General features: G+C 40.9%; 2 protein-coding genes across 7 annotated transcripts; one reads left to right on the top strand and one right to left on the bottom strand.

Annotated features, from left to right (window-relative positions):
* The first annotated feature begins 713 nt into the window (after positions 1–713).
* On the top strand, positions 714–14,631 carry arhgap22 (Rho GTPase activating protein 22). Its single transcript, XM_039784823.1, is given in 12 exon segments — positions 714–743; positions 855–893; positions 895–955; positions 5,813–6,009; positions 6,752–6,839; positions 10,712–10,840; positions 11,015–11,225; positions 11,327–11,459; positions 11,541–11,614; positions 11,908–12,029; positions 12,172–13,204; positions 13,287–14,631. Coding segments are annotated over 12 exon segments (2,337 nt in total). The 3' UTR covers positions 13,507–14,631.
* Positions 13,900–26,647, bottom strand: mapk8a (mitogen-activated protein kinase 8a). 6 transcript variants are annotated; one of them, XM_039784824.1, is made up of 12 exons: positions 26,485–26,645; positions 22,084–22,250; positions 21,701–21,830; positions 21,470–21,528; positions 21,183–21,321; positions 19,992–20,157; positions 18,827–18,898; positions 17,782–17,964; positions 17,507–17,631; positions 17,309–17,372; positions 16,340–16,417; positions 13,900–15,998 (listed from the first exon to the last, which is right to left on the bottom strand). In XM_039784824.1, exons 1-12 carry the CDS (start codon positions 26,518–26,520, stop codon positions 15,823–15,825), a joined length of 1,395 nt encoding a protein of 464 aa, XP_039640758.1. In that variant the 5' UTR covers positions 26,521–26,645; the 3' UTR covers positions 13,900–15,822. The 6 variants fall into 6 exon arrangements, with proteins under 6 accessions (XP_039640758.1, XP_039640759.1, XP_039640763.1 ...); XM_039784825.1 differs by lacking the exon at positions 18,827–18,898 and adding an exon at positions 18,357–18,428; XM_039784829.1 differs by lacking the exon at positions 26,485–26,645 and adding an exon at positions 26,337–26,466.

The raw sequence follows: 26,647 nt of genomic DNA, 5'->3' as shown, positions 1-26,647 counted from the left end.
AACTTGTTGCTATCCCAATGTTTCATATGTAGTAATGTATTGTATCTTTGGGTACACAGTATATTTTGGTTTCCAAAATAATACCTCATTTGTGCCATGATGACTTTTATGCTGTAGGAAAAATATGCTTAATAAAAAAACACTGAAAACTGCCTTGAAAAGAAGTTTAAAAAAACATGAATCTTTCTCTTTTATCTCACTGTCTAGCTACTGTAAAGAGAAACAGGCTTATAAGGTCTTTTCGAATTCAAAGCCTGTGACCTTCACTTTTGATTTACATAGTAGAATCACTAGCAGCCAGATCATTGAATTTCACACTGTTGTGAGTGGCGAAAATGTACAGTAACAACATTTGAAGGAGAAACTCATAACATTTGTTTACACAGAAGTCAGCAGTTTTCACTTCTCCGTCAAGACAGCTCACTTCCTTAGTGAGAGAGAGACTGAAAATTTCCAAAGAGGAGGACAGCAGGAGAGCATCGCACAGCTGTGTTTTATTTCTCAGTAAAGCAGTACCTATCACAGCAGCTGATTGGGACGGTGATGCTTTCTCGTGCAGCACAGAGAGTCTGGCTCCAGACTGAGAGTCGTCTGGTCTGCTCATCCGAGATGACATGGCAAGTAATACTGGCATGACTGTCTTTATTTCCTTCCTTCTATCAGAGTCTGTTCACATCAGCATTCTTCAGGCACACGTCATCGGTGTGTTAATAATGGCAGCTATAGTAGTCCCTTCTCTTTGGGTATGGGAATGTCATTTGATTTGTTTCTTAGTGATTATCAATTAGGTAGAGGGCTGAGATATCAGTATTGCCATTGTTTAGACCCTGAGTGTGCCTGTGTTGTGGTTCTAGAAATGGCCCCAGTGGAGAGGAATACACTGTGCAGATCGGGTTCACTACCATGAAACCATCCAGGACTCCTCTGACCAGTGACAAACCAAAGGAATTGGCAGGTAAATTTCTCTTTTTAGTTTGTTTTGCAACAATGATCATTGTATCAAGCAATGTGATGATTTATGTTGTTGTTTATGGTCCAACCATCTGGTTATCTGAGCTCTCATATACAGTTGAGCTCTAATTTTAAGATATTTATCTGTCAGGGTATGAGCGTTTTTTTTTAATACATTACCAATTTTATGCTACTAATGTACTGCTAGTCCTTTATATAAAGCCTTCATTCATGGGGAATATTTGTCATTGATTGTTAAGTGCGTGCTGAGTAGGTCATTTTTTTATTATGAGAAAGCACAGTCAGCAGTGTCCTTTTACTGCATTTTAGTCTAGTTCATCACATCCACTAACTATCAGGCTGAATAGGAACAAGAACATCACAACACCCTTATGTGCTGTGCCTTTGATAATACAGATTGCTGAGTGACTGAGTAGTGTGGCATTACCCCTCAGACTATAAATCTTAGCCTGAAGGAGTTGGGATACTAAATATAAGTGCCGCACAGTGAAGTTTTTTAACTAACATATATATATATATATATATAACATTAAACCCAAATGTATCTTACCTCTGCAGTGGTCTATAGGTACAGGCACATGCTGCATCAAACATTTAATAGTGGGAATGGTATCAGTTAAATCAAATGTATTGATCTGAGGTTGTACTTCAGGTACAGAAGAGACCATAATCAAATCACCATGAGCAAACAGCTGGAGGGATTGTGAAGACTGTGGAGCGATGCGGGAGCCAATGTAAAGACATGGGTGACAAGACAGAGGACTCACAGCCAGACATATATTTATAGACGGTGAGAAATTGATACTGAGAGTGTGCAGCGGAAGGCAGAAAGACAGATAGTAAAAGAAGAGAAAAAAAAAAAAAAGAAAAAAAAAAAAAAAAAAAAAAAAAAAAATCGGCAGGGCTCTAGGTACAGTATGTGAGAACAACAGTACGCCGGGCCAGTGGGACAGACAGGGGGAGTGAGATAAAAGGAGGGGGAGGAAGAGGAGAGTATTTGTAAGTGTGTGTGTGTGTGTGTGTGTGTGTGTGCGTGTGTGTGTGTGTGTGTGTGTGTGTGTGTGTGAAATCAGACGGAGGACAGTGTCCAAGTGCTAAGACAGTGAGCCAGGGAGAGAGATGCTTGGAGAGGATGAGGAGTAACAGGGCGAGGCAGCAGCGAGAGGCTCTGAGTGTGTTTGTGTGTTTGAGGAATAGTGTGTGAACAGAGGGATGCAGTCATGTCTCAGTGAGAGGGAGCAGCACAGCAACGGTAACCATGCTGAGCCCCAAGATAAAACAGGCACGCCGGGGTAAGCACAGTCCCTCCTTCCCTTTCCCCTTCCCTCCATTTCTTTTCTCTCTTTCCTTTTTCTCTCTGCAGTCCAGCTCATTGTCTCCCTTTCTCGTTGTCTATGCAGAGCTCTATTTGTCCTGCTGTCTTTGTAATAATGTGACATCAATATTGGTGTCAGTGCTTTCATTGATAATGACTTAAAAAAGATGGAACAGCGCCATATTCGTAGCACCAGTGTCATTCTGCATCCCAGTGACTATTGTTATCAGCGATGACCTGAGGTTTCCTGCATGATCTAAAGTGTTGAGGCTTTATCTTCTGTGTCCAATACTCATTGATAGTTAACAGTCTCTCTACTACAGAGTGATGTAATCCCTAGTGTCTCCTGATTATACTGTATATACTACTAGAAGATTTGATCCTGATGGAGATATTGTAGGTTGTAGTAAACATGGCTGCTGGAAGGATAATCCACCCTCCAACAATGGTCTGCATCCTGACATGTTCACACCTGAACACATAAGTATCTCCATTTGTTCAGGGTTTATTGGGTTAGTTTTTGGTTGGCATGGTTTTGACAGGTGACTCTAGATCTAGATCAGAGGTGGTGAAAGGAATGCAGGGCTCTCCACTGCTATAAATCACAACAGCTGACTGTCAAACATAGTTCCTCTAACGCCGGGTAAAACCCACTTGTGACCGCTGAAGTCGGGACGCCACATATACTGTACATGCCTCTCACATGACTGTGTTAATCATGCCATCACAGAATCAACTCCTGGCACTGAGATTATCATGATGCAGGTGGTATCTATAGACAACCAACACACGCTGTTTCAGGTAGCATGCATGGTTGTGACAATTGCCAATTTATCTCAGGGAAATGGATTAGTATTGTTTTTTAGAGAATAGTATCCACACAGTTGCTGTTTTAGAGGCATTTCCACCCTAACAGGAAGGGTTTCTTTATTCTTTATTTCACATCTTTGTATGAAAATGGACATAAAAGAGCAAATACTGGCTTGCAGCAGCTTCAAGAACCCTTACTTTTGTGTATGTGTTTAGGCAAGGTTGGTGCTTTTTGGATTCTTATTCTAGACGAGCAGTAAAAGTTCGACCATAAAAGATGATGAGAAGGAGAAATGCCTTTTCTTTCTCCTTCAACACAGTTGGACAGTGCAGTAGCCACTTCACTTTGCTCGCAACGTTTTGTGCGCTTGCCATCTCTCATTTGCTGTAATGGTATTCTCCTTTGATTAGATTCCCAGCTCTGCTCTCCTCTGACCCTTTAATGCAGCATCATACAGCATCACAGAGCCGGATCTGCACTTAGAAGCTGAGATATCAGAGCAGAATCCTAAAGCAGTTAAGTCGTGTAGAGTCTTACGGGAAGTTATTGGTAAAACTCTGAGTGATAAGTGTGGCTGAAGAATTGTCAATATGAGGACATTTGAATGAATATTGAAGTGCTTTAAGTCAACAGATTATTATTTTGAGGCACTGTAAGTGAGATTCCATAATGAGACACTCCAAACTGAAGAAGGTTTGATGCTGCACCATGTTAATTATAATAATACAAAATATTAATATGGTCTCATTTATGTTAGTAAAAAAGACCATTAACGTGTGTGTGTGTGTGTGTGTGTGTGTGTGTGTGTGTGTGTGTGTGTGTGTGTGTGTGTGTGTGTGTGTGTGTGTGTGTGTGTGTGGAAATTATGTGTTAATGTTTAACCATTACAATATTAGTTGAATAATTGAATTTCTGGTATTAAGTAAGTTTCAGATTTGAATATCCAAAGGTTAATTACAGTGGTGGTGGAATGTACCTTAATACATGTATTCAAGTGCAGTACAATTTCAAGGTACTTAGTACTCGGTTATTTCCATTTAAGGCTGTTTAAGACGTTCCACGTCTGTACATTTTTCTCCATTTTATTTGAAAACTTTACTTTACATATTAACAAAAAGTATCTGAAACGTATGATCTGAAAATGTGACACATTACAATAGATGAATCTACCCAACAGTAAATACATTTTTAGTAAAATTAAATTTGCTCCACTGCAACCAAACATGAAATACTACAGTAAAGCATCATTAATAAATAATGTTACATAATGTGTCACTGACTAGGGCCATTTTCATACATAATTAGTACTATCACTTTTGATACCTACAATAGTGGTATGTAACTACAGTATAGTACATTTCCTCAGGTACTGTACTTTAAACACATTTGAGGTACTTACTTAAGTATTTCAATGTTATGCCTTATTTTATACTTCTACTACAATTCATAGGGAAATATTATACTTTGTAGGTACTTTTACTTATCTAAAATTCTGAGTGCTGAACCATTTTGTGTACTATTGTTTGTAAGTAAATGATCTGAATACTTCTATCATCTGTAACACTAATGAGGTCATATTAATTTATTAAATATGAAGTAATGCACTTTGAGTAACATTATTTCCTGAAAAGATAACAATTTGATCCTTGTACACTAATATATTCTTTGCTGACAATAGATTTAAAAAAGCAGTTCCTCTCTGAGATTTCCTGCCTTTTTTTAAAGATGACTATGATTTACAAGACACGGCCACGTCTGCTGTATTTATAGATCCTGCTCTGCCTGCTCCTGCTGTCAGCGTACAGTTTTGTTAATGACTGCTTCACGTGGTTTCTTGACTTCTACCTTCCTAGCAATAATGACTCTGCAAATGAAGGACATCCAGAACATAAAGGGGAGAAATAAAATAAGGAGTCCAGACATAGGGCTGATAAGCAAAAGAGTGAGAGAGGGAGGGAGAGAGACGGAGAGAGAGAGAGAGAGAGAGAAAGAGAGAGAGAGAGAGAGCGAGAGAGAGGAAACAGGAAAGAGATTTCAGTCCAGGCCCTTGCAGATACCTTCCCTGCTGTCCTCAGCAGAAAGCAAGATGCAATTAACAGGAAAAAGACGCCATTGATTTCTCTCTCCTCTCTCCTCTCCCTCTCCCTCTGCCTTCTGTTTCTCTCTCTCTCTCTCTCTCTCTCTCTCTCTCTCTCTCTCTCTCACTGACTCCCCAGGGATCCCTCTACTGTCACTGTTTTGCTCTATTCATTTGCCATACCTATGCTAATATATAATCTATGCTTGCAGTAATCAGTCTGAAGCAGTTAAAGCGTAACCTGATCCAAAGCAAAACTCTACTCCGTACCACAATGAAACTGGAAATGATATATGCACTCATTTATATCTGAAACACATAATAAAATGTAATGGAATAGATGGATTTATGGATTTCATCTTAAGCAGGATGTCTTTGCTGCAAAATGGACGTTGGTAGATTGACTTAAGAGGAAATCTAGATGCATGGTCAAGCCCGTGGGCTTGGCTGTAGCTGTACACTGGAGAGACTTCTGTGAATAATAACAAACAACAAAGAAAAAAAATTCCCAAATAACATGAAACCTAGATTTTTATGTAACTCATTCTCATTCTGATGCTCTTAATCCTGCAAGCTCCCCTTTCCCTCACTATATCTGTGTGTGTGTGTGTGTGTGTGTGTGTGTGTGTCCATTCAGCACGTTCCAAGAGCATGGTGCTTGGAGAGTTGTCTCGGGTCTCCAGGCCCTGCTCTCCTCTGGATCAGGAGAAAGCACTAAAAGCAGGCTGGCTGAAGAGACAACGGAGTATCATGAAAAACTGGCAACTGCGCTGGTTTGTCCTGAGGACTGAAGCTCTGTATTTCTACAAGGACCAGGATGAAACCAAGGCACAGGTGACACAAAGTAACACATATACAAGACAGTTACCTGATGTCACCTGTTGCCCCAAGAGGCTGTGCTGCTGTGTGTTTGGATTATTCCAGTTCAAAGCCTGATAAATATTCAAGCTTCATGATTAGTATTTCCCCCCCAGGGCCAGTCGATCTATTGTGTGTTCTTCTCCAACTCTGAAAATAGCTTATTGATTCTTTTAAATCAGGCGGCAAAATACATGTATCCCTCAAGTAAAATAAAGCACTTTTCTACATTATGTGACCGTGCTTTTTAAAGCTGCATGCTCTTATCTTTATATTTTGGTGTCAAACTATATAGCTGGAGAAATATCCATTCCACCCTCTCCATTAAAGTTGTAGTGTGACACACACACACTGATAATGCGGTAACTAGCTGCCCTGTGGTTCTGTTGTAAGCACTTAGTAGGTGACCTTTGCTCCTCTCTATGTTGGAGGGATCAGAAATGCACAGTACAGGAAGCACCAGAGGGATAAATAGATGAATAGATGTTTCCCTGAGTCATCCCTCCCTCCATCATCATTACCTACTTCTGTTGGACGGATGCCCAGACATCAGTGTACTCAGAACTCTACAATGTTCAACATGCACCACACGTCCAAGTCCAGAACCACTAATTGATTTCTCGTTTGGCCCTTGAATACCGTTAATACACGTGTTTTCCTTCCGTCAGTCTGTCTTTCTATCTGCCAATCTCACGCCTTCCTCTCCTTTCTCCTACAGGGTTGTATTCCTCTTCAGGGCAGTCAGGTCAATGAGCTACCTGCCAATCAGGACGAGCCTGGACGTCACCCTTTTGAAATTGTTCCAGGTGAGTTGGCATGGTGAGAACTCTGTGTGTAAGGAAGTGAATAAGTAAGTAAGCTGCTGAACCATCTGTTTAGTACCAAGTGTCAAACAAACTTTTTGTATTTGAAATTGTATGTTACACTAAATCCTAAGGTATGATGAAGCAAATCTGATATACAGTAATACCAAAACTTAAAATTTTTTGTTTTTATTGTTCAGAAGGTGATGAAACCCCAAATCGTGCAACATCAGTGCATATAACAACCACTAGAACATTAACCTGATGTCAATTTTGCTGTAAAATGCAGAAAGTATCTCTCCATCTTGCTTTAAAGGTCCCATGACATGGTGCTCTTTGGATGCTTTTATATAGACCTTAGTGGTCCCCTAATACTGTATCTGAAGTCTGTTTCCCGAAATTCAGCCTTGGTGCAGAATTACAGCCACTAGAGCCAGTCCCACAATGAGCTTTCCTTAGTATGTGCCATTTCTGTGTCTGTAGCTATTGAGGAAGAGAGAGGGGTGGGAGTGGGGGTGTGGCCTTGACCAACTGCCACTTTGCTCGTTTGAAAGCCATGATGTCTCTCTCTCATGGGTGGGCCAAATTCTCTGGGCGGGCAAAGCAGAGAAAGGGGAGGTAACCTTGCTCCTTATGACCTCATAAGGAGCAAGATTCCGGATCGGCCCATCTGAGCTTTCATTTTCTCAAAGGCAGAGCAGGAAACCCAGGGCTCGGTTTAAACCTATCGCCATTTCTAGACACTGGAAGACCATAGGCAGGCTGGGGGAACTCATATTAATGTTAAAAAACCTCATAAAGGGACATTTTCATGCCATTGGACCTTTGTAATCATACTGTATACAGCAGGTCATATTCTATGTGTAAACATTGTTGATCTAGAAGAATCAAAGTGATGGATGGAAAACAGAAGTAAATCAATAGCTACATATGAGTCACAATCCGTAATGCATGCATGAAATATGCAGAACAGCAGAAAGGATGTGATTTCTACGACCATATGTCTGATGGTTCAACAATGGCATCATTCATCTCTGCTCTTGACAGCGTGGGGTTGGCATGATTACAGTCAGAGGACAGTATGTACAGCAGATCAGGAAGGCCTGCTTGGATGAAAGAAAGAAAGAAAGAAAGAAAGAAAGAAAGAAAGAAAGAAAGAAAGAAAGAAAGAAAGAAAGAAAGAAAGAAATATGAGACAGTTTGCATTGGCTGTGATGGGATGGCGCTCTTGGAATGACATCCTCGGCCATATCAGCATAGATTCAGCTGCAAGCATTCGTTCTTCTTAAGGGCTGCCACTGCTCATTTGTAGCCCTTATTTTTATCGGTACTGGTTCAACATGGGCCATTACTGCAGCAGGTTGACTAACACCTTGACAGTTTATCCTGAGGATGAGGTTCCCATTAATGATGGTAGTAAGTACTTTTTTTCAACTTTAAAAAGGCTTGGAGGATGTATTGTAGAAATACTGTAACACCACTGTATTGAAGTACTTTTCAAAGCAGATTGAATTGCTGGAAGGTATTGTATTTATCTCCCTCTCTGGCTTTCTGTGTTGCCAGGATTGACAAGGTCTTTGTGTATTATATCAGAGGTCCTGTAGAAACACTGCACAGAAACAATTGTGACATTTTCACTTTGCATATCTGACAACAATTTCACTTTTATTTGTAAGGAACAGTGTGTAAACATAAATGTAATCATTTAATGCAGGGGTCTTCAACGTTTTTTAGGCCAAGGACCCCTTAACTGAAAGAGAGACGGAGCAGGGACCCCCTACTACATATATCGTATAAAATTTTGTTGCATATTAAACTGTACCTACAATAACGTGTATGGCGGCCTAAAGCCTACACATACCTTTTCACGGTGCATACAATACTAATATAAGCTTTTAAAATAAATATAAATGTTGGCATATTCATATATTTATATATCATGTTTTAATGTTAAAATGTGGCACAGTAAATCCTTAAGCTTAACTGTATCTGTGGATGGCTACCTTATCTATAGGCCACATACAAAGTATATATCTTTACTAATAATATGTCAGATTCATGTGTATGTATATTTTCAGACATATTTTATAGTTTACTTTTTTTTTTTTAAACCATTGAACAATAATTTGGCGGCCCTCCTGCAGCTACTCTGAGGACCCCCTGTTGAAGATCTCTGATTTAATGCATTGCACCAGAGTTAGCCTTCTTTTGCATCTGTAGTCCCACTGGCTGTCTCTGTTATGCTGCACTGTCTCAGCAGTTGATGGATCTGGTTATATTAAAATGTAATGTATGCTCCTAACTGAAACATACATACGCACATATACAGCACATTACCTGTGTTTAGAATTACATGAATGTCAGCAGATTTAAGAGCTACTGCAGGGTTGCATGGTGGTAAATGGAACACACTGCATCATTATCAGATGGGTTCATCTACTGTATACTGTGAGTGTAAAACCATTTGGCTGTTGCAGTTAGTGTTTTTAATTATGTATGTGGCCTCTCTGTGTTTGTGCATGTGTGCGTGTGCGTCTTCCCATAAAGGACCATTTCAGTGTTAATATGTTTTAACTAATTTACTATGGAAGGACAGGGCGGCTTCCTGAGTCAATACTGTATTAATTCTTCAGGTAGCACATTTTAAATGTTTTTGCAATACTGCAACTGGCAATTTAATATTAATTTCTTTTTTTTTACTTTTTAAATACTTAACTTTTCAGAATTGTTGATTAATGCATACATTATGTTTTGTAACATACATGTTTTCCTCATCTTTATCTTCTGTCAAATCAAAGTTGACTTCCATGCTGTGAAATGAAATTGAAACCTGCCTGTGAGGTGGGGGATGATAAATAGTTGCTCATTCTGATAAATTACCTTCAGGTTTAAGTTCTCTGCAAGCCAATTTCCGTACAACTGAATGGAGACCACTGGCTGCCTATAAGTTAAGAAAAACACATTCGGAAATCTAAAGCACAATGATGTGCTTTGGAAAATGGTTGGCAAGGTCATGCAAAGTATATGCAATTTGTAGTAAATGGGGTAAAACGTGCAAATAAACCAGTGTGGTCTCTTAACGTGTGAGATGGTGTCAGGTGTCACTTTGTAGAGAAAGTGTTAGTGAAAGAACAGTGTGAAAAGACGCTGAGGAAAAGGTCCTAGACAGAAAGACAAATGAGATATGGTGCAGTTGCTGATGTCCGGAGGGAACATTACTCTTTCTGGGTCATTTCTTTCACACACAACACACTATGCACCACAGTGCAGGGCTTAGTAAAGAATGCAGGTACTGATATATAGCCTACAAAGGAACCCCTACAAAAAAACACCTACAAAAATCTCTTTTGGACTGTGTTTATTAGAAGGTTTTCATCCATACAAAATGTAAGAACATTTTATGAATAGCAGCTTTGACTCTTTTATCTCCATCTGTAACAGAGTAGTGTTTCCACCTCTTCAAAATCATGCCATTGCAAAGTCACATAAAGGAAGAGAGTTTCACTTAATGTAATCAAAGCTAAACTGAAATAAACTAAAATGTCAAACTGAAATGTCAAACTGGGAGGTATCAAGCTGTGTGCAGCCAGAGGAAGGAGAAGCAGGGAGGCAGAGCTGCATGGCTTCTCTGTCTATATTTGTACTTTAAAGGGGGTGCTGGAGCTAATAAGGTTATTGGAAATACTGGTATATTCAGTTGGTACAGTAGAACTGACTTCTTTTCAGATTATACAATGTATGTGATCAGAAAAGTACTTTTCAAAGTGGTATCTGTTCTGTGTATGGTTCCACATATTTGAAGCACAGTGGCTTTGAGATGTTTTAATCATTTTGTCCTATTGAATGAGAAATTAATGAAATATGTGTGTGTTCAGGGGGAGCTGGAGAAAAGGATCGAACAGGCATAAGCCATGAATCGTTCCTGCTGATGGCCAACTCTCAGAGTGACATGGAGGACTGGGTCAGAGCCATACGGAGAGTTATATGGGCTCCACTTGGAGGAGGTGTGATTCTTAAACATATGTATACCCATAAACACAAATGTCCATATACAGCACTGTTTAAGCAAGTCAATTATGAATGCTGTGAAGAGGGGACTTAAACTTCTAGGGTACAAATGAGGAAAAATTCTGAGCTATTAATGACCTGATTGATGTTCATTTTCTGTGTGGCTGCAGGTGTCTTTGGGCAGCACCTCGAGGAGACAATGTTATACGAGGCCCAGTGTGGCCCTCAGCTCTTAGTCCCAGTGCTGGTCGAACAGTGTGTGTGTTTCATACGTGAACATGGGCTCAAGGAGGAGGGCCTTTTCAGGGCCCCTGGACAGAACAATCATGTTCGAGAGCTGCAGGATGCCTTTGACCGTGGCGAGAAGCCAATGTTTGACAGGTGACGCAATGGGAGGGGGCATTTTTTTCTATAGCAGCATGCCAAGCTATAACCTATGCTGGATAGTATTATTTACTGAACGTCCATTCTCTGTCTTACAGTACCACAGATGTCCACACAGTGGCATCACTGCTAAAGCTGTACATTCGGGAGCTGCCGGAGCCTATAATCCCATTCTCCAAATACACACAGTTTCTCTCTTGTGCTCAGCTTCTTACCAAGGATAAAGCAATGGTAATTACATATCTGCGTAACAGTTTACAAGTTTATTTCCCAACTTGCCTTGGCAATAAACATGTCTTACTTTTCTTTAAGGGTATCGTAGAGCTAGGCAAACAGGTGAAATCCCTTCCTCAGGTCAACTACAACCTACTTACATACATCTGCAAGTAAGTCAACACTACTTTGTCAGCTGCTGTGTATATCAGTAGATGTTAAGCTAACTGATGTGACTGTGACGGTTTTTATTGTTGATGCTATGTCCCATTCACTGTTTGATGATTGAGGATTTGTCCGCCTGTCATACAAGAGAAATAACATTCATTACACCCACTTCCTCGTCATCAGGGGAAGTAACATCACATTGATTGACTCTGAATGTGAATAATTGCATGTCTTGTCTGCATCTAGTCTTCCTTGTCATTAGTTTGAGTTTTACTAGCTTTTGGTTCTTTCTGCTCAGGTTTCTGGACGTGGTTCAATCTCACTCCAATGAGAATAAGATGAGTGTTCAGAATCTGGCCACTGTGTTTGGACCCAATATCCTTCGGCCCAGAGTGGAGGATCCAATTACCATGATGGAGGGTGGGTGATAATGTCAACATATGTTAACCTGCAGCACAATTTGTGACCCAAACTTGCTTTCCAATCAATATGTACAACAATGCAATGGAACATTTCAAGCAGGTGTATACTTAAGTGTATGTGTGTTTGTCATTATAAACAGGAAGTTCACAGGTGCAGCACCTCATGACTGTGCTAATCAGTGAACACACCCGACTTTACCAACGGGAGGAGCCGGAAACTGAGGCCAAGATTCCCCCACAGCAACAGCAGAGTCCTATCCAACGGTGCAAAGTGGAATGGCTCTCACAAGAAGACACTGTCCCGCCACCCTCCTCAGGCACAGGCTCCAAAACTCCTAAAGAGGAACCGCAACCTTTCACCACCTGTACAAACAGTAAGCCAACTGCACCAAGCTTCACTACAACATTGGAGAAGGGTGAGGATAGTCAGATTGAAGGGAAGGGCAAAAGTAAGACAGAAGAGAAAGTCGATGGAAACGCAGATAGCAAAACTGATGGGAAAGGTGGAAGTGAAGTAGCTGTAAGCCCCAGTAAACAGTCTAAAGCCCTGCCCTCCTGGAGGTGCTCCTTCAAAGGCGGTGCAGCATCTGGGGGGCAGAGGGGGAAAATAGGGGGCTCAGCAGGGGATGTGTCAGCAGCTGGTGGGAGCAACTGGCTGATGAATGGCCTGTCGTCCCTCCGAGCTCACAGGCGCACCACCTCATCCGGTGAAAGACTTAAAGACCCTACTCTGAAGGATTCAACCCTCTCCCTTAAAGAGACAACACTTCCACTTAAGGACACGCAGAGAGACTCTGATGAAGACTCCTCTCAAACCCCCTTGTCACACAGAGCCCTCCACCAGTCCCACAGACTGTCTGCCTATGACAATGTTGCCCCCTCCAGTCTAAGCCTGCCTGCTGACACCTCCTCTATCTGGACGTCCTTTGAGATCTCGTTGGCCGAGCCACCGGGAAGCGATAAGGCAGGGAAATTGGGGCAGGGTCAAGAGAAACCCACAGATGTGAGGGACAGTGCAAGTACTCTGGAATACAGTGCAAGTACTCTGGATCACAGTGCAAGTGGCACTGAGGATGATCTCACAGGAACAGATGAAGGTCTCACCAACATGCTGACTGAGCTCAAGCAAGAGCTGAAGAAACAGAGGACGAGCTACGAAATCTGCATTCGCAAGTAAGAATGAGTCATTTCCTGTTAAATAACCAATGCAAATCAGCATGAGTTGTTATTCTTACCTTTTTTTCTCTTGTTTGAGGTTGGAGGAGTCCTGTTCTAAGTACCAGTCCCAGGTAAACCGCCTCGAGGAGGAGCTGGACCAGGAGAAAAAGAAGTTATACATGCTAGAGATCCGATTCAGGAACTCAGAGAGGGCACATCAAGACGCAGAGAACAGAAACGTTCTCCTCCAGAAAGAGATGGAGGAGTTCTTCAAAACCCTTGGAGATCTGACCACAGGAGCATCACGAACCAACTAGACAAGACCAACCTGCCTTCATTTGGTCCATCTGAAGAGGAGGAGCTTGATTACTGGGAAGACCAGTCAGCCCCAAAGCTTTGAAGACCCAATACCTCTAGTGCAGTACTACTTGCCATCGTGTCCTCTTTAGTACAGCCGTCTTGTGCCTACACTGACTAGTGCCGGTGCCAAACAAGAACTCCTCTGGACCAAGCAAGCATTTTACAATTCCACAAAATTCCTTAATATTATACACCATAGGCCATGTAGCTGATTATTTGACCAACTTCCTCTGCCATATTGATTACATGAGGTTCAGTCTTCCCATACACACCCTGTTCATTTCCCCTTAGAACTCATGTTCTTGAAAGAAATGTTAGCTTGACAGTAAAAGAAAGAACAAGGCGACACATTAAAATTCAACTCTTTTATTTGCCGGAGTTGAAGGTAGACAGTTTCTGATGTATATAATTGGTCTGTTAGTGAGGCAATTTCAGATCTAAAGGCTAAACGTCACACAACTGGCCTGATCAAAACACACCACAACAGGTTAACTCTGCTGTCATATTGGCCAAACCATCAGAAGACTGCAGCATCATCCCAGTAGTGCTGAATGGCTTTCCTGTCTTTCCTCTAAATATACCTGCACTAAAACCAGAGAAAACTCATGCGTGGTCTATTCTATCTTTTCTATTTTTGAGGAGATGGAGGAGAGGAAAAATGACAAAAAGAGAAGGCCACAACAGTTAGTCGAGATGTGGCCCAGAACAGGTCAGGGCATTCGTCACAATCCCCAAAGTGCATTCTGGGAGCTGATGCTAGGTGTTACTGCCTGGAGTGCCCAACCATTAAAAAGAGCAAAGGGACATGTTGGGAATTTGAGCCATCAACTACATCCAAAGGTTACCATAGCAGGTAGCGAATGCCTGTTTCCTGACTCTCAGAAAACATACATACATCTACAGTAAAATGTACAGATCAATGACTTGACTATATTAATCTATGAATTATATTGCACAGAAAACAAACAAAAAATGAAACAAAATGCATATAAATAGTACTTCTGAATGAAATGTACATTACATACAATAGACGTCTCCTAGCTTGAAATAAATAAATAAATAATGCAAATACAGAAAAGAAAGTTGATCTTTTTTCACATTTCTTTCAAATTATGTGTGCCATGATATACAAACTGTATCTTTAAATAAATGTGTTTGAGTGAGTGAGTGAGTGTGTGCTTGTGTGAGGTAGAACTCAGAAAGACGCACCACAGAAGAGAGGAGCATCTACAACAAAGAGGACTGAAAATCACTTAACTTAGTAAGGGCACTTAAATAAAAATTTTAAATATCAGACAGCTGTGAATAATGCCTGAAAGAACCTGCCAAAAGGGTAGAGTGACTAATTTAGACTTAGTCTCTGGTGACAGTCCCCAAATACAGAACTCATTTTAGCCAGTGGAGAGGCCCATATTAAATTCTTACAGCGCTAACAGTAATCACTGGCTCCTCACTATACCACATTTCTATTTACTTACATTCACCCTGTTTCTCCTCATCCAACAGACCATCGCTTACAAATTACATCTAAGTAACTAAACAAGTTCAAATACAGTCAGTTAACAGTGTGCTATAGTAAAAAAGAAATTCAGTGTCAGGGCAATAGACCATTTGACTGCTTGTCAAGATGCACACAATCAGAAGTGACATAATACTAAGAAATAAGTTAACTTGGATACACCAAAGGATGCTTTCTACAAGAAAGATGAGGAACAATATCAAAATAAAATAATTCATTTGCAATTGGATCCAAGATGAAGTGCGCTATAGTCTACTGTTAAAAAGAGAATTGGTGTAGATTCATTCAAATGTCCCAAAAACAATTAAAAAAAATGCCAATGAAAAATTCAAAAATATACTTAACATAATATTGCAGTGCTAACAGCTTGGTATTCAACTGTGTAGCAGTAGCTTAAAAAAATGCAATGTAGTAAAGTACACTCAAATCCCTCTCTTTCATAACATACATCACAGATTCACATCAAAACATACTCTGATTCTTTGCAGCAAAAATACAGCAATAATGATACAATTTCCAACCACAATCATTTACAGCAGTATAGGGGGAGGGGAAATAATAAACTGTACATTAAAAGCGCAGCTCTACAAACTAACATGAGAAGTTCCATTGGCCTAAATCCTCTCCCATCACACACACTGATGAGAAAAGGTTTGTTTGTGTGTGTGTGTGTGTGTGTGTGTGTGTGTGTGTGTGTGTGTGTGTGTGTGTGTGTGTGTGTGTGTGTGTGTGTGTGTGTGTGTGTGTGTGTGTGTTATCTGCAGCAGGCCAGTGCACCCAGAGAGGTGTGGCTGTCCAAGCTGCTGTCTGTTTCAGAGGTCATGGTGGGGTCACTGCTTGGGTCAGTGGGCTCTGTGGACATGGACGAGACATCGTTGGCCGAAGAGGAGGAGGACGTGGGCTGAGGGGGGCTTTCGATCACTGCTGCACCTGTGCTGCGAAAAACACACGTCAACGCATAGGTTTCATTTAGGATACTGCAATGCAGATGTGAACAGTGCCTTAAACTTTAAATTCCCAGTAAGTAAGTACAGTAAGGTTAGTGCTATGCATATTTGAAGTATTCAGTGAACTTCGTATAAAATAAAAAGTGTTTTTGTATTATTTAATCGTACAGACTGAGTGAGTGTCCGAAACCTGTGAAAAAAAACTTGGGAACATTTTTAGGCTTATATCAAGCTTCTGATAAATGTGCATCATGTGCCTCTATTGATTCAGTTGTTCATCCTTCCCACCTCTTCTTATCTCGCAAAGTTATAATGATCACTCACCTAAAGGAGGTGGCTGGCCTCTTATCACACCATTTCTTGTCCACTCCTCCCATTCACTCACTTCCTTATAAATTAGCACTACAAATGAAAGAACAAGAGAAGGTTAAATGGGGCAGTAGAGACAGAGAGAAATCATTGATGTGTATATCACACTTTTTCTGTACAGTCACAGTGTATTGCATACTGTACAGTCCAAACGGCATCATGTTTCTAACTTGGACAGGCTGTGCTGGTGTGACTCTTCTAAAAATGAGTGAGGGGTCATTTTCACCTGGCAGGGGTTAGGATGAGCTCATCCTGCTGCACAACTGAAAGTGATATTTACACACAATCTGAAGTCTTTCCGTGCTTCACAGAATCAGGTTCCCCACAGTGGAAAACACTAACTGAGAGGCTTTAAGGGGGGATTTCAGGTCATGCAACGCACGCTCTGGCAACTATAGTGAAGATACAGAGCTCCTCAGGCAACAATGTCTGTAACCAGCTGACTGCATATCTACACATTCACTGGCTGTCCCAATGGATTTCTTTAGACATGATTTATTTTTGTGCTTTCCGTGAATAGAAATTAATCACGTCACAACTGGTGAACTGCTAGTCAATCTGACCATTTCTATTTCATTGTAAATGCATCCGATTTGCACAAAATTGAATGTATTAACTAGAGTGGGTAGATTTAATGTTGACATCTAATATATTAGATGCTATGTAAGCAGCAGGTTTTATAGTTAACTTAAAACCAAAATTCATCTATCTGCATTGACTGTTAATCGATAACTTGTCGTTTTTTGAAGTGGTAAAACAAAGCAGATACCCAAACATTTTTTTGAAGGAAAATGCATTTTATCAGACTATTCAATTTTAACATTACTGAATGATACCTATTAGGAATTTCCTGTGCTGCCTCAGAAGCCAGAAGGTAAATAATACACTGAAATAAGCGTTAAGAATCTCAGTATGCAGTCTAACCTTTCCACTCTTCCACGGTATGCTCCCTCTCATCCAGCTGTTTCTCTAAGATCTTTGGAGGTGGCTGAGAAAGAGAAAATGGCTTAAATGGCACATTGGTGGTACAAGAGCGATGCCAACTTTCCATTTCAAGTGAAGTAATTAAAATCTCAAGTGACCCATTTAAGAATCATGCGCTCCGATCAGCAATCCACTTACTGCTTCCACTTCAGCTGGGTCGTACCAAACATTAATATAGGGGTGCTGCAGTGCCTCATCTACAGAGATGCGCTTGGAGGCATCAATCACTAACATCTTGGATAAGAGATCTCTTGCTTGGCTTGCTAAGGGGAGAACAACAAATAGATAGATAGATAGATAGATAGATAGATAGATAGATGCTCTGCTATTAATCACAAGTCTACAAATGTATATGCTGAAGGATTTCTGCATGATTTTATGTCATGATATGATAACACATGAAAAAACACTACCTTTCAGTTTATTGTGGTCAGAGTCGGCAGGGAAGAGCACATCTGGGAAGAGTTTCTCAAAGCTGTACCCAGCATAGCGTGGCCGGTTTTCTACGTACGTTCTTACTGACTGGTTCAGCTTCATAAGAAAATCCTGAGATGGAGTGCCTAGCTGCTCAATTACCTTGTTCCACTGGTCAATGTCTGAAGTGTAAACGTTAAGGAAACACACACTATTCACTCCCACACACAGTAACACACCATTAGGACAGTGTGACATTTAACGTTCTTTGAAGCTCTGCTTACGTAGTCCACACACACATACTTAGATCACATCACTCCTTTCCTATGCAGCTAATACATACATAACTATGATACACACTATCTCAGCAACCACTGCCCTTTATTGTCTGGTTTGGCTTGACATTCTCACAATAGGTGGGTGTAGCAGAGCAATGATGGAGGTCATGTTTGTCGGGTGGAAATGTTGAAAATGAAAAGCAAAGTGACAGAGGGAAACTCTCAGGATGGTGTTGGTTGTCTTGACACAGAAGGAAGTGAGGACACAGTGATCAATCAATGATGGGGAAGGATACGATCAGTGCCGGGGAACAACACGCTTCCCCTGATCATCTCGGCCACTATGCAGCCCACTGACCATACGTCCACTGGAGGTGGACGTTTAGATGACAGGGAGGTGGACATGCAAACAAAATGGTGAGATTAAAAAAAGCACAGACAAGGTGAGAGAATGCAAGCAGAATGGCAGCGGTGTGATGGAAATTAAGAACATGCAGAATCAGCCAGATAAATGAGAGAGGGAGAGAGCAATGCAGTGTTGAGCAAATAATATGTTTACAGCCCATGACAGCCAGAACGCTTCTAACAAGGCATGTTACACTGGGTTATATTAAAAAGTCCCCATTGCCTGCCACCAAATACTGTATTGAAGCCAAGAATTGACCAGGAAAAGATCTGACAGTCTGCACAGCACGACGCACAAACACTTCACAAAGACTGTTAAGATGAACAGCATGAAGAAGAATTTAAAAAGACCCAAGGATACAGTCCCTTCCTGGGAAGAGGATTTTATGGCGAACCATTTCCGCCAGTATGCAGCCCACAGACCATATGTCCACTAGTGAAGTGGAACACGGTTAACAAAGCCAACAAGAGGTGAGAGAAAAGCATGACAACAGGTTAGTTACACATAGGGGGCCAGTTAGTGAGCAGTTTCTTACAACAAAGTCCCATCATGTGCAGAAGCACCATGCAGCTTACACAGTGTTAACAGTAAGATTTATCTTTAGGTCCCTGTATATGAGTTTTAATAGATCTTACAAAAAAATTGTTTTATGGTAGAGATGCACCGATTGACCGGCTGGTGACCGGAATTGGCCGACTTTCACGTGATGGGCCATGACCGGCGACCGGCTGGTCAGTCTGACATATGTTGATTTTATGCCGATCAAATGCACTCGGGCACTGCATGATTACCATCGTGCAACATCAGCATCACACGTGCACACGCATGGTGTCCGCGATATGCATGTAGCAGCGGCACACCACCGCTCCATCAGCCGTTTATGAAATGTCATAAAGTCGTAATTATACACGGCTCTGCAGAGCAGTCTGCTCTACTGATCTCAGGCAAACAGTCAGCCGATCTATCTCCTCTGTGAGGCTGAACAACTGGAACATGAAAACTGTGGGTCCCGTGAAATATGACAGTTACAGTTTATCGGAAAATAGCGTTGGGCACACTGACTTTGATGAATTTACGGTTTATCAGACCCCAGATGAGACAAGTTAGCTAACGTTAGCTAACGTTAGCTAACCCTGCGGTCTCTCTGACACCCCGCTGCAGGAGACGCTGAATTCCTCCGACACGCTGTATTAACATTACTTATTATAGTTCTATTTTATAGCGATCGATTATCTGTTCAAAAACTGTTGTATGTTCTATGCAAAATGTAAAATGTTCTATTAAAGAAATGATAGAAAATAAATATTTGTGTGTGCTGTAAAGTGGTCAGAAAAAATGAAATTGGAATCAGCTATAAATCGGTATCGGCAGGTCAAACTCAATGAAAAATTGAGAATCGGAATCAGCCTAGAAAATTGTAATCTGTGCATCTCTAGTTTATGGTGCACTACAGCGTAACATTTAAAATCAACAAGGCTCAAAACTGTAGACTGACCGAGTGACAGATACACACATAATCACTAACCATTGGCTTGGTAGCCCATGCCCAGGATAACCTCTGGTGCTCTGTAGTAGCGTGTAACCACATACGGTGTCATCAGGAGGCCCGTGGCAGCCGTCCGAGCCAAGCCAAAGTCCAAAATCTTCAGTGTACAATCTGACTTGACAACTATGTTACTGGGCTTGAGGTCCTACAGAGAACACACATACCAAAATGTCATTTTTTTATGTTAAATTTTGTCAATAAGAAGCAATGACAAAAAAAATGATGAATAGCTACAAATGTAGTGACAGCTAATGTTATATACATGGAGGGAAAACACCATCTAACACCATTAAACGGACCCTACATTACAACATCTTTAACATCAGCATTGTTCAAACAATGATTGTTTATTGTTTATTTTTGTAATTATAGTATTGTCTGAACTACATTATCCATCATGACTGAAATCCAGCTGATAGCCTGAGGTTCCAGCTCCTGCTGCAGCTATTTCCTAAAGATTACTTTTTGTCTATGTCATGGTTCTCTGCAGTACAAATTGCTTATTGGAGTGTTTTGCTTGCTAGTAGTAAATGCATTTAAAGTTTACAGTTCCCAGATGAATCAAGTAGTGGCATTTTACATTATTGAATGTTTTTTCAGGTTTGCTGCTCCTTCATTCTAACTAGGAATAATGTTTTGTTGAAGATGTAACATACCCTTAAAAGGCCTCTGCCTTATATATTTTCGAAGTTACTACTACTACTACTACTACTACTACTACTGCAAACAGAATTATTGCCATACTGTAATATCATTTGCCGTGAGATGCACACCTGGGTGCATGTTTCTAATGCTTCATGATGAGGTGCAATTGTAAATCACAGTGCACGCACACACTTTACACCTGCATATTATGGAAATATGATAAATTCACCTGCCCTTTTTGAAATGGAGGTCAGAAGTCTGTACTGTGCTAGAAGTACAGTGTTTTGTGCAAAGACATTTCATTAAGAAATTAATTAAAGTTGGTTTTTTTTTAAATCAATTTAAAAAAAAAAAAGAAGAAATGTAATAAATGTTTTATATTTTACAATATGTTTTCAAGAGGGTTTTGTTGGTAATTAAAAGACCATATTCATTATCTCATACTGTGCCAGTTGACCGTTTGCCTTTACACTTTTGACATCAGCCTAGCATTAGTCTGTGCAGTCATGGCCAGCTGATGCTTACCCTGTGAATTATGCCTGCAGCATGGAGGTGTTTGATACCACACAACGTCTGATAGAGGAGATAGGACAGCCTCTCATGGTCCAGCTCCATCTGAATGACCTGGCACAAGTTGGCATCCATCAGCTCCATCACCAAGTATCTGACAGAGCAGAAATGGTTTACACAAGTGGTTGAGAAGCATTTCAGCAAACACATGAGAGGCAATTTTATGAACAATACATACTGTCTGCTCTAAAACAAAGTACATCCACAGTTATAGTGTATGTATCCAACATATAGTTACTTACACATCTTGGAACTCTTCTAATGATTTTTGTGGTGTAAATACATTTAGAAGGCCAATGATCTGTGGGTATAAAATGACATGAATCAGATTGATGTTGTCATGTCATTTACACATCACATTACAGCACACATTGAGTTACACACATTCAAGCATAAAATGCTAATAGCATTTTGCCATACAAAAATATCACGTCTCCCAGTGGCTATTTGGCCAAATATATTTGCATACTTACATTTTTGTGATTGACACATTTCATTAGGACTAGCTCTCTGTACGCCCTCTTGGCATGGGTTTGATTTTGAAACGGCCGACTCAGCTTCTTGATGGCAACATTTCGGTCAAGGATTTGGTCGTAAGCAGAGCTGAGGAACAAGGTTAGTGAATAATTTCAAAACATTTTCACAAATGTAGCGTTATAGGTAGTAGACATTACAGGTTATGGATGTGTATGGAGAACAATTTACAGTTTTATGGATTCATATTGTGATTTCTTGAGACAACATTAAGTGAAATATGTTTTGGTTCTCATGAATGTTCCAGTGACGTACTGGAACCAGTGACCCATATTTCAGCAAGAAGCTGTTAACTGAACATGGACGAGGTTGCAACACTCACCAGACGATTCCCTGTGCTCCGGAGCCGATGGGTCTTAGATTCTGGTATCGCTTCAGTACTGTGAACGTCGAATCCCCAACATCGAGGCTGTAGAACTCTCTTTCTCTCTTGTTTTTGTTCATGGCGAAATCTTCGATTACTGTTTTCTGTGCATCCAAAAATGTCCTCTGTGTACACAAGAACGGGCAAGCGATCACATATTTTGTAGTGCCAGGACTACACCACAGATACCAGTCAAAATGTTTAAAGTCAAATGAAAATCCCTGCTCACAAGAAACCTGATTAGAAGGGAGAAAAGACACTGCTGAATTTCACACATGAGGCGAGCGCTGCGGCTCCTTACCTCAGCAAACACACCAGAATGGAAGATTTTATATAATCAGCACAGCAGGGGTGGCAGAACAGAAGACCACGGGGAGGTCTTCTACATCATATGAAACATGACTCTCAAGAGTGACTCTGTCACACTGGAAAACTAAGCTTGGTGATAATTCCTTCTGAGTTTGGACCCCAGCCCAGGACTCCAGCCTAGTTCTACAAGCGGGTCTTGCACAGACACGTCAACTGGGTCAAGTTGCACCATGCAGCTGTGAGCCCAGATAAGACACAACACAGAGATGCCAATGTGTGTGCACGATGTCCCCAAAAATATTTAATTAAAACAAAAATCGAAAAAGGGATTCCTTTCCCTTTCTTCAATTCTTATACAAGCAACATACTCACTCCCTAACTCTGCCGACACACAGTCCATATGAGGGATATAAATGCCAGAATAAAATGAGTCAGCTCTCCTTCTGTTCCTCCAACGTCACAAAGACATACATAACATCCACCTCCTTCACAACATGAAAATAGACATGCCGCCTCTTTCTATATTTCAAACAGGAAGACAATTTTGCTTGCTTGAGTTATGAAGGCTTGAATGACATTGCAGTTGGTGTGCAGTACTGTCGGTGGTATGTTATCTGTTCCTCTGTGGTAAGGTCATAACTGTAATAATAATAATAATAATAATAATAATAATAATAATAATAAAATAATAATAATAATAATAATAATAATGACTATCCATGAGGATAGTTATGGTCAGGTGAAGTCAGGAATGGAATCACAGGCTGACTTAATCCGCTACATTCCTATTCAGTCACACACCCAGTGTTAATAGTACTGACCCTGCTGTGAAATAACTAATATTGATGCTTACAATTACATGCTGCATCGACAAATACCTCTGAAATCAATGGCACACTATTAGACTGCAGTTATGTGTCAGCTACAGTATTTACATGGAATGCAGCAGCCACATCAGTATCTCAGCAGCACATAAGAGGTCTGGACCTCATGGATATGAAGGTAGGAAGAGGTAATACCTCTACTCTAGGTGCCTTGTGTATCCTGCAAAAGCAGAAATATAGTGAGGTCATTCCTAGAGCGCACTGCCCTCTAATGACTTAACCACTGTTTTCTCTAAACAAGCTGCTTCATATTAATGATTTAATGAATGGCTTCCAGGGCACATACTTAAAGGACAATTCAGATCCTGGCAATGGTGGTTAACAATTATACTACAAATAACCCACATTCTCACAAAAATACACATGCTGTGCTCACAAATAACACAATATGAAGTGCTATTGTGCAGCTTTCTTGTCTATAATATCACACAAACCCACATTAAAACTAGTAGCACACACATAACTAATACAAACAGCCTAATGTATCATCATATAGTTCCATAGGTGGAATATCATCTCATGTTCTCCCACTTTACATGCATCACTCATCACCTGATGAGGAAAAACAGGGGCAATCTCAGCCATAAACATATTTATTATAATCTAAGTTATGGATAGATCTAAAATACTGTATATTCTGTCACATATTATCCTCATATGCGCGTTAACCTTGGCCACACGACCCCTCTCGTCTTGACGACGACACAGGTAGCTGGCAGGTAAAGGACTGTAAGACTGCAGAAAAGAGCCGTGCATGCTAAAAGCGTAGCAGCCTGAATAAATTGGACACTGACATGTTTGCAGCGATAATGACAGCCATATCGCGATATGACAGGCCCTGTTTATGAAACAGTGCGCAGTCGGTGGTGATACTAGCGTTAGCTGCCGTCTCAATATGCATTATATACACCGTGTACGGACGTATCACATTGTAACGACACGAAAGGGAGTATTTGGGGTAAGTAATAGTCTAATTGAAGCTACAATTTAACACCCTTAAACAACAGCCGTATCGGTTAAGCAGCAAGCACATAGCGACATACGACCCTCCCCCACGGCCAAACAATAAGCACGTCTACGGAGCTGAGGTGCGAATCCTCATCTTACCTCTGTCATCAAATAAAACTATCGATCCACCAGCGGTCCGATCAGCGGCGAAATGTTCCGGACTATTTCTTTATGCCGCCAATGAAGGATGATTTATTCCGTTGTGTGGCTTAGAAATACATGACCTCACCGAATTCACTTGCCTACGTTTCCATCTGGCTACTACTGACAGGCCAGGACGCGCAGTGCGCACGGGGCATGCGTCCCAGCAGTACGTCACTCATCCACAAAGACACACCCACCAACTCCTCCTCCTCCTCCTCCTCCTCCTCCTCCCTCCATCCATTCTTTCTTCCTTCCTTCCGCTTTTCTCTCTCTCTCTCTGTCTGTCTGTTTATTTATCTATTTATATCTAGATACATAAACTTGTTTGGCCCACTTCCGTTTTAAAACACAATAAATTAGATGTTATTGTATGCTCGTTATAACTCGTCACTGAAAATGAGGGAAACAATGCCCTTCGAGTATAAATAAAGGTTCAATAAAATAAATAAAATGCTCTTATGTCTGCTGTAAATGTATTGTAGAGGCCTCACTGAAAATATAGACCCTAGCCTACTGCATGATAGATATTGAGATGTTGGCCATATTTCTGTCCAACAGTTGAGTTATGTTGCGTCAGTGAAATAATCATTTCCAAATGAAGAGTACATATGAGGCTGCATTTTTTATTTTTTGCTTTATATTTCATAAAATGTCTCTTTTTTTGTGACAATAAAGAGAATGGCTGAGAGGGAGAGCAGGTTGTGTGGATTATGTATCACTGAGCACACAGGTCAAAAAGTCATTCACATTCTTTTCTGTAACTAAACTAAATGCATTGGAAACTGATGGCCATTTCCCCCACAAACTGTCTTTGATGCAACATCCTTCACATGGATAAATGGAAGGACAGCCCAATGTCCACATTAAGGGCAGGCCCTATAGTGAAACACAACCAGTTTCAAGCTAAATAGTCAAGTAGGCCTATATGGATACATTTGAAATTCATGTGTAAGAATTTTCAATTAGTTCTTTCTTTCTTTCTTTCTGTCTGTCTTTCTTTCATTATTTAGATCTATTTAGATCAATTAGGCTATAGTTGGTTTAAGTGGCTGTTTAAATGCCTTTTATAAAAAAAATTGATTTGGAACCCTGTTATTATTATTGCCAGGTCTTTTAATAGTAGCCTATATGCAGACTAACAGAAACTAGATCTAAATTATGTTATTCTGAAGGGATTTCTTTCATCAGTGGTGTTAGTGAACACAAGGGAAAACAGGTCTACTTCAATTAGGATAATTTGGTAAACAGACAAAATGCCATTTTCACCTAATTGTGATTTACAGAATAGTCAAAAGAAAAAAAAACATTGACTAGGCTTCCAATAACATTAACATATGTTTTTTCAAAGGTAATGAGTGAGTGAGTGAGTGAGTGAGTGAGTGAGTGAGTGAGTGAGTGAGTGGAGTGAGTGAGTGAGTGAGTTAGTTAGTTAGTTAGGGTTAGTTAGTTTTTAGGCTGGATCCAATGGGTCTATTGTCTTACTGTAAAGCCTATGTCTGTTTCCAGAGTAAACAGTGACGCTGCAGTGATCATAGCCTACATATTTAAATTAACTGATTATTTGCATGATCAGTGTCATATCAGAGCAATATTTAGCGAGCATCTCCTATTAGCCCGTGGAGCATCTTCTGTTAAACTGTGGGATCTTTTGTGAACGATGACATGCAGAGAGGCTCTGCAGAAATCCATAGCATAGTAGTTAGGGTACCATCTAGAGTTCATGCATCAGTAGGCTACGCTACGCTACGCTACAACAACGGAGGTATTCACGGAGCCATGCTCTGCAAAGGGCCAGGCATATGACTGTAAAAGGACATTAGGTAAAATTACGTTAACTTAGCGCTGAGTAGTTCCCCCTGCACCCACCTGACAGCCCTGGATGGTTGTTATTTATCCTTGTCCCTGCGCAGATACCCCGGGGCCTGCAGAGACAAGCTGCGCGCAGAAGAGAAGCGGCATGTAAAGGTCCCAGCACCGACTCCCGCAGCAAGACAAGGCTACTACGGTTTCTTACCCCTTGTTCGAAGAGAGCCCGCAGTGTTATGATCATTGTGGGGGAGCAGCCCAACAGCAGCACGCTACAGTCCACTCGATTGGCCGAGGTCGTTCGTCCTTCCCAGGTTTCTCTGTAGCGCACCTACTGCCGGGGATCTACCGCACCTTTGGGCGTCCGACGG

Source organism: Perca fluviatilis, chromosome 19, assembly GCF_010015445.1.
Source record: "Perca fluviatilis chromosome 19, GENO_Pfluv_1.0, whole genome shotgun sequence".
NCBI classification, from domain to species: domain Eukaryota; kingdom Metazoa; phylum Chordata; class Actinopteri; order Perciformes; family Percidae; genus Perca; species Perca fluviatilis.
The sequence above is the reverse complement of the archived record's forward strand: the minus strand, read 5'-3'. Positions and strand labels throughout refer to the sequence as shown.

Excerpts from the sequence above, each read along its gene's own strand:
- mapk8a (XM_039784824.1), bottom strand. The coding sequence starts at position 26,520 with ATGATCATAACACTGCGGGCTCTCTTCGAACAAGGG. Across the intron at positions 21,322-21,469 it reads TTAGAAGAGTTCCAAGATGT|ATACTTGGTGATGGAGCTGA; the intron begins GTAAGTAACTAT and ends CTGCTCTGTCAG. Across the intron at positions 18,899-19,991 it reads CATGGGCTACCAAGCCAATG|TGGACATATGGTCTGTGGGC; the intron begins GTTAGTGATTAT and ends CCACTTCACTAG.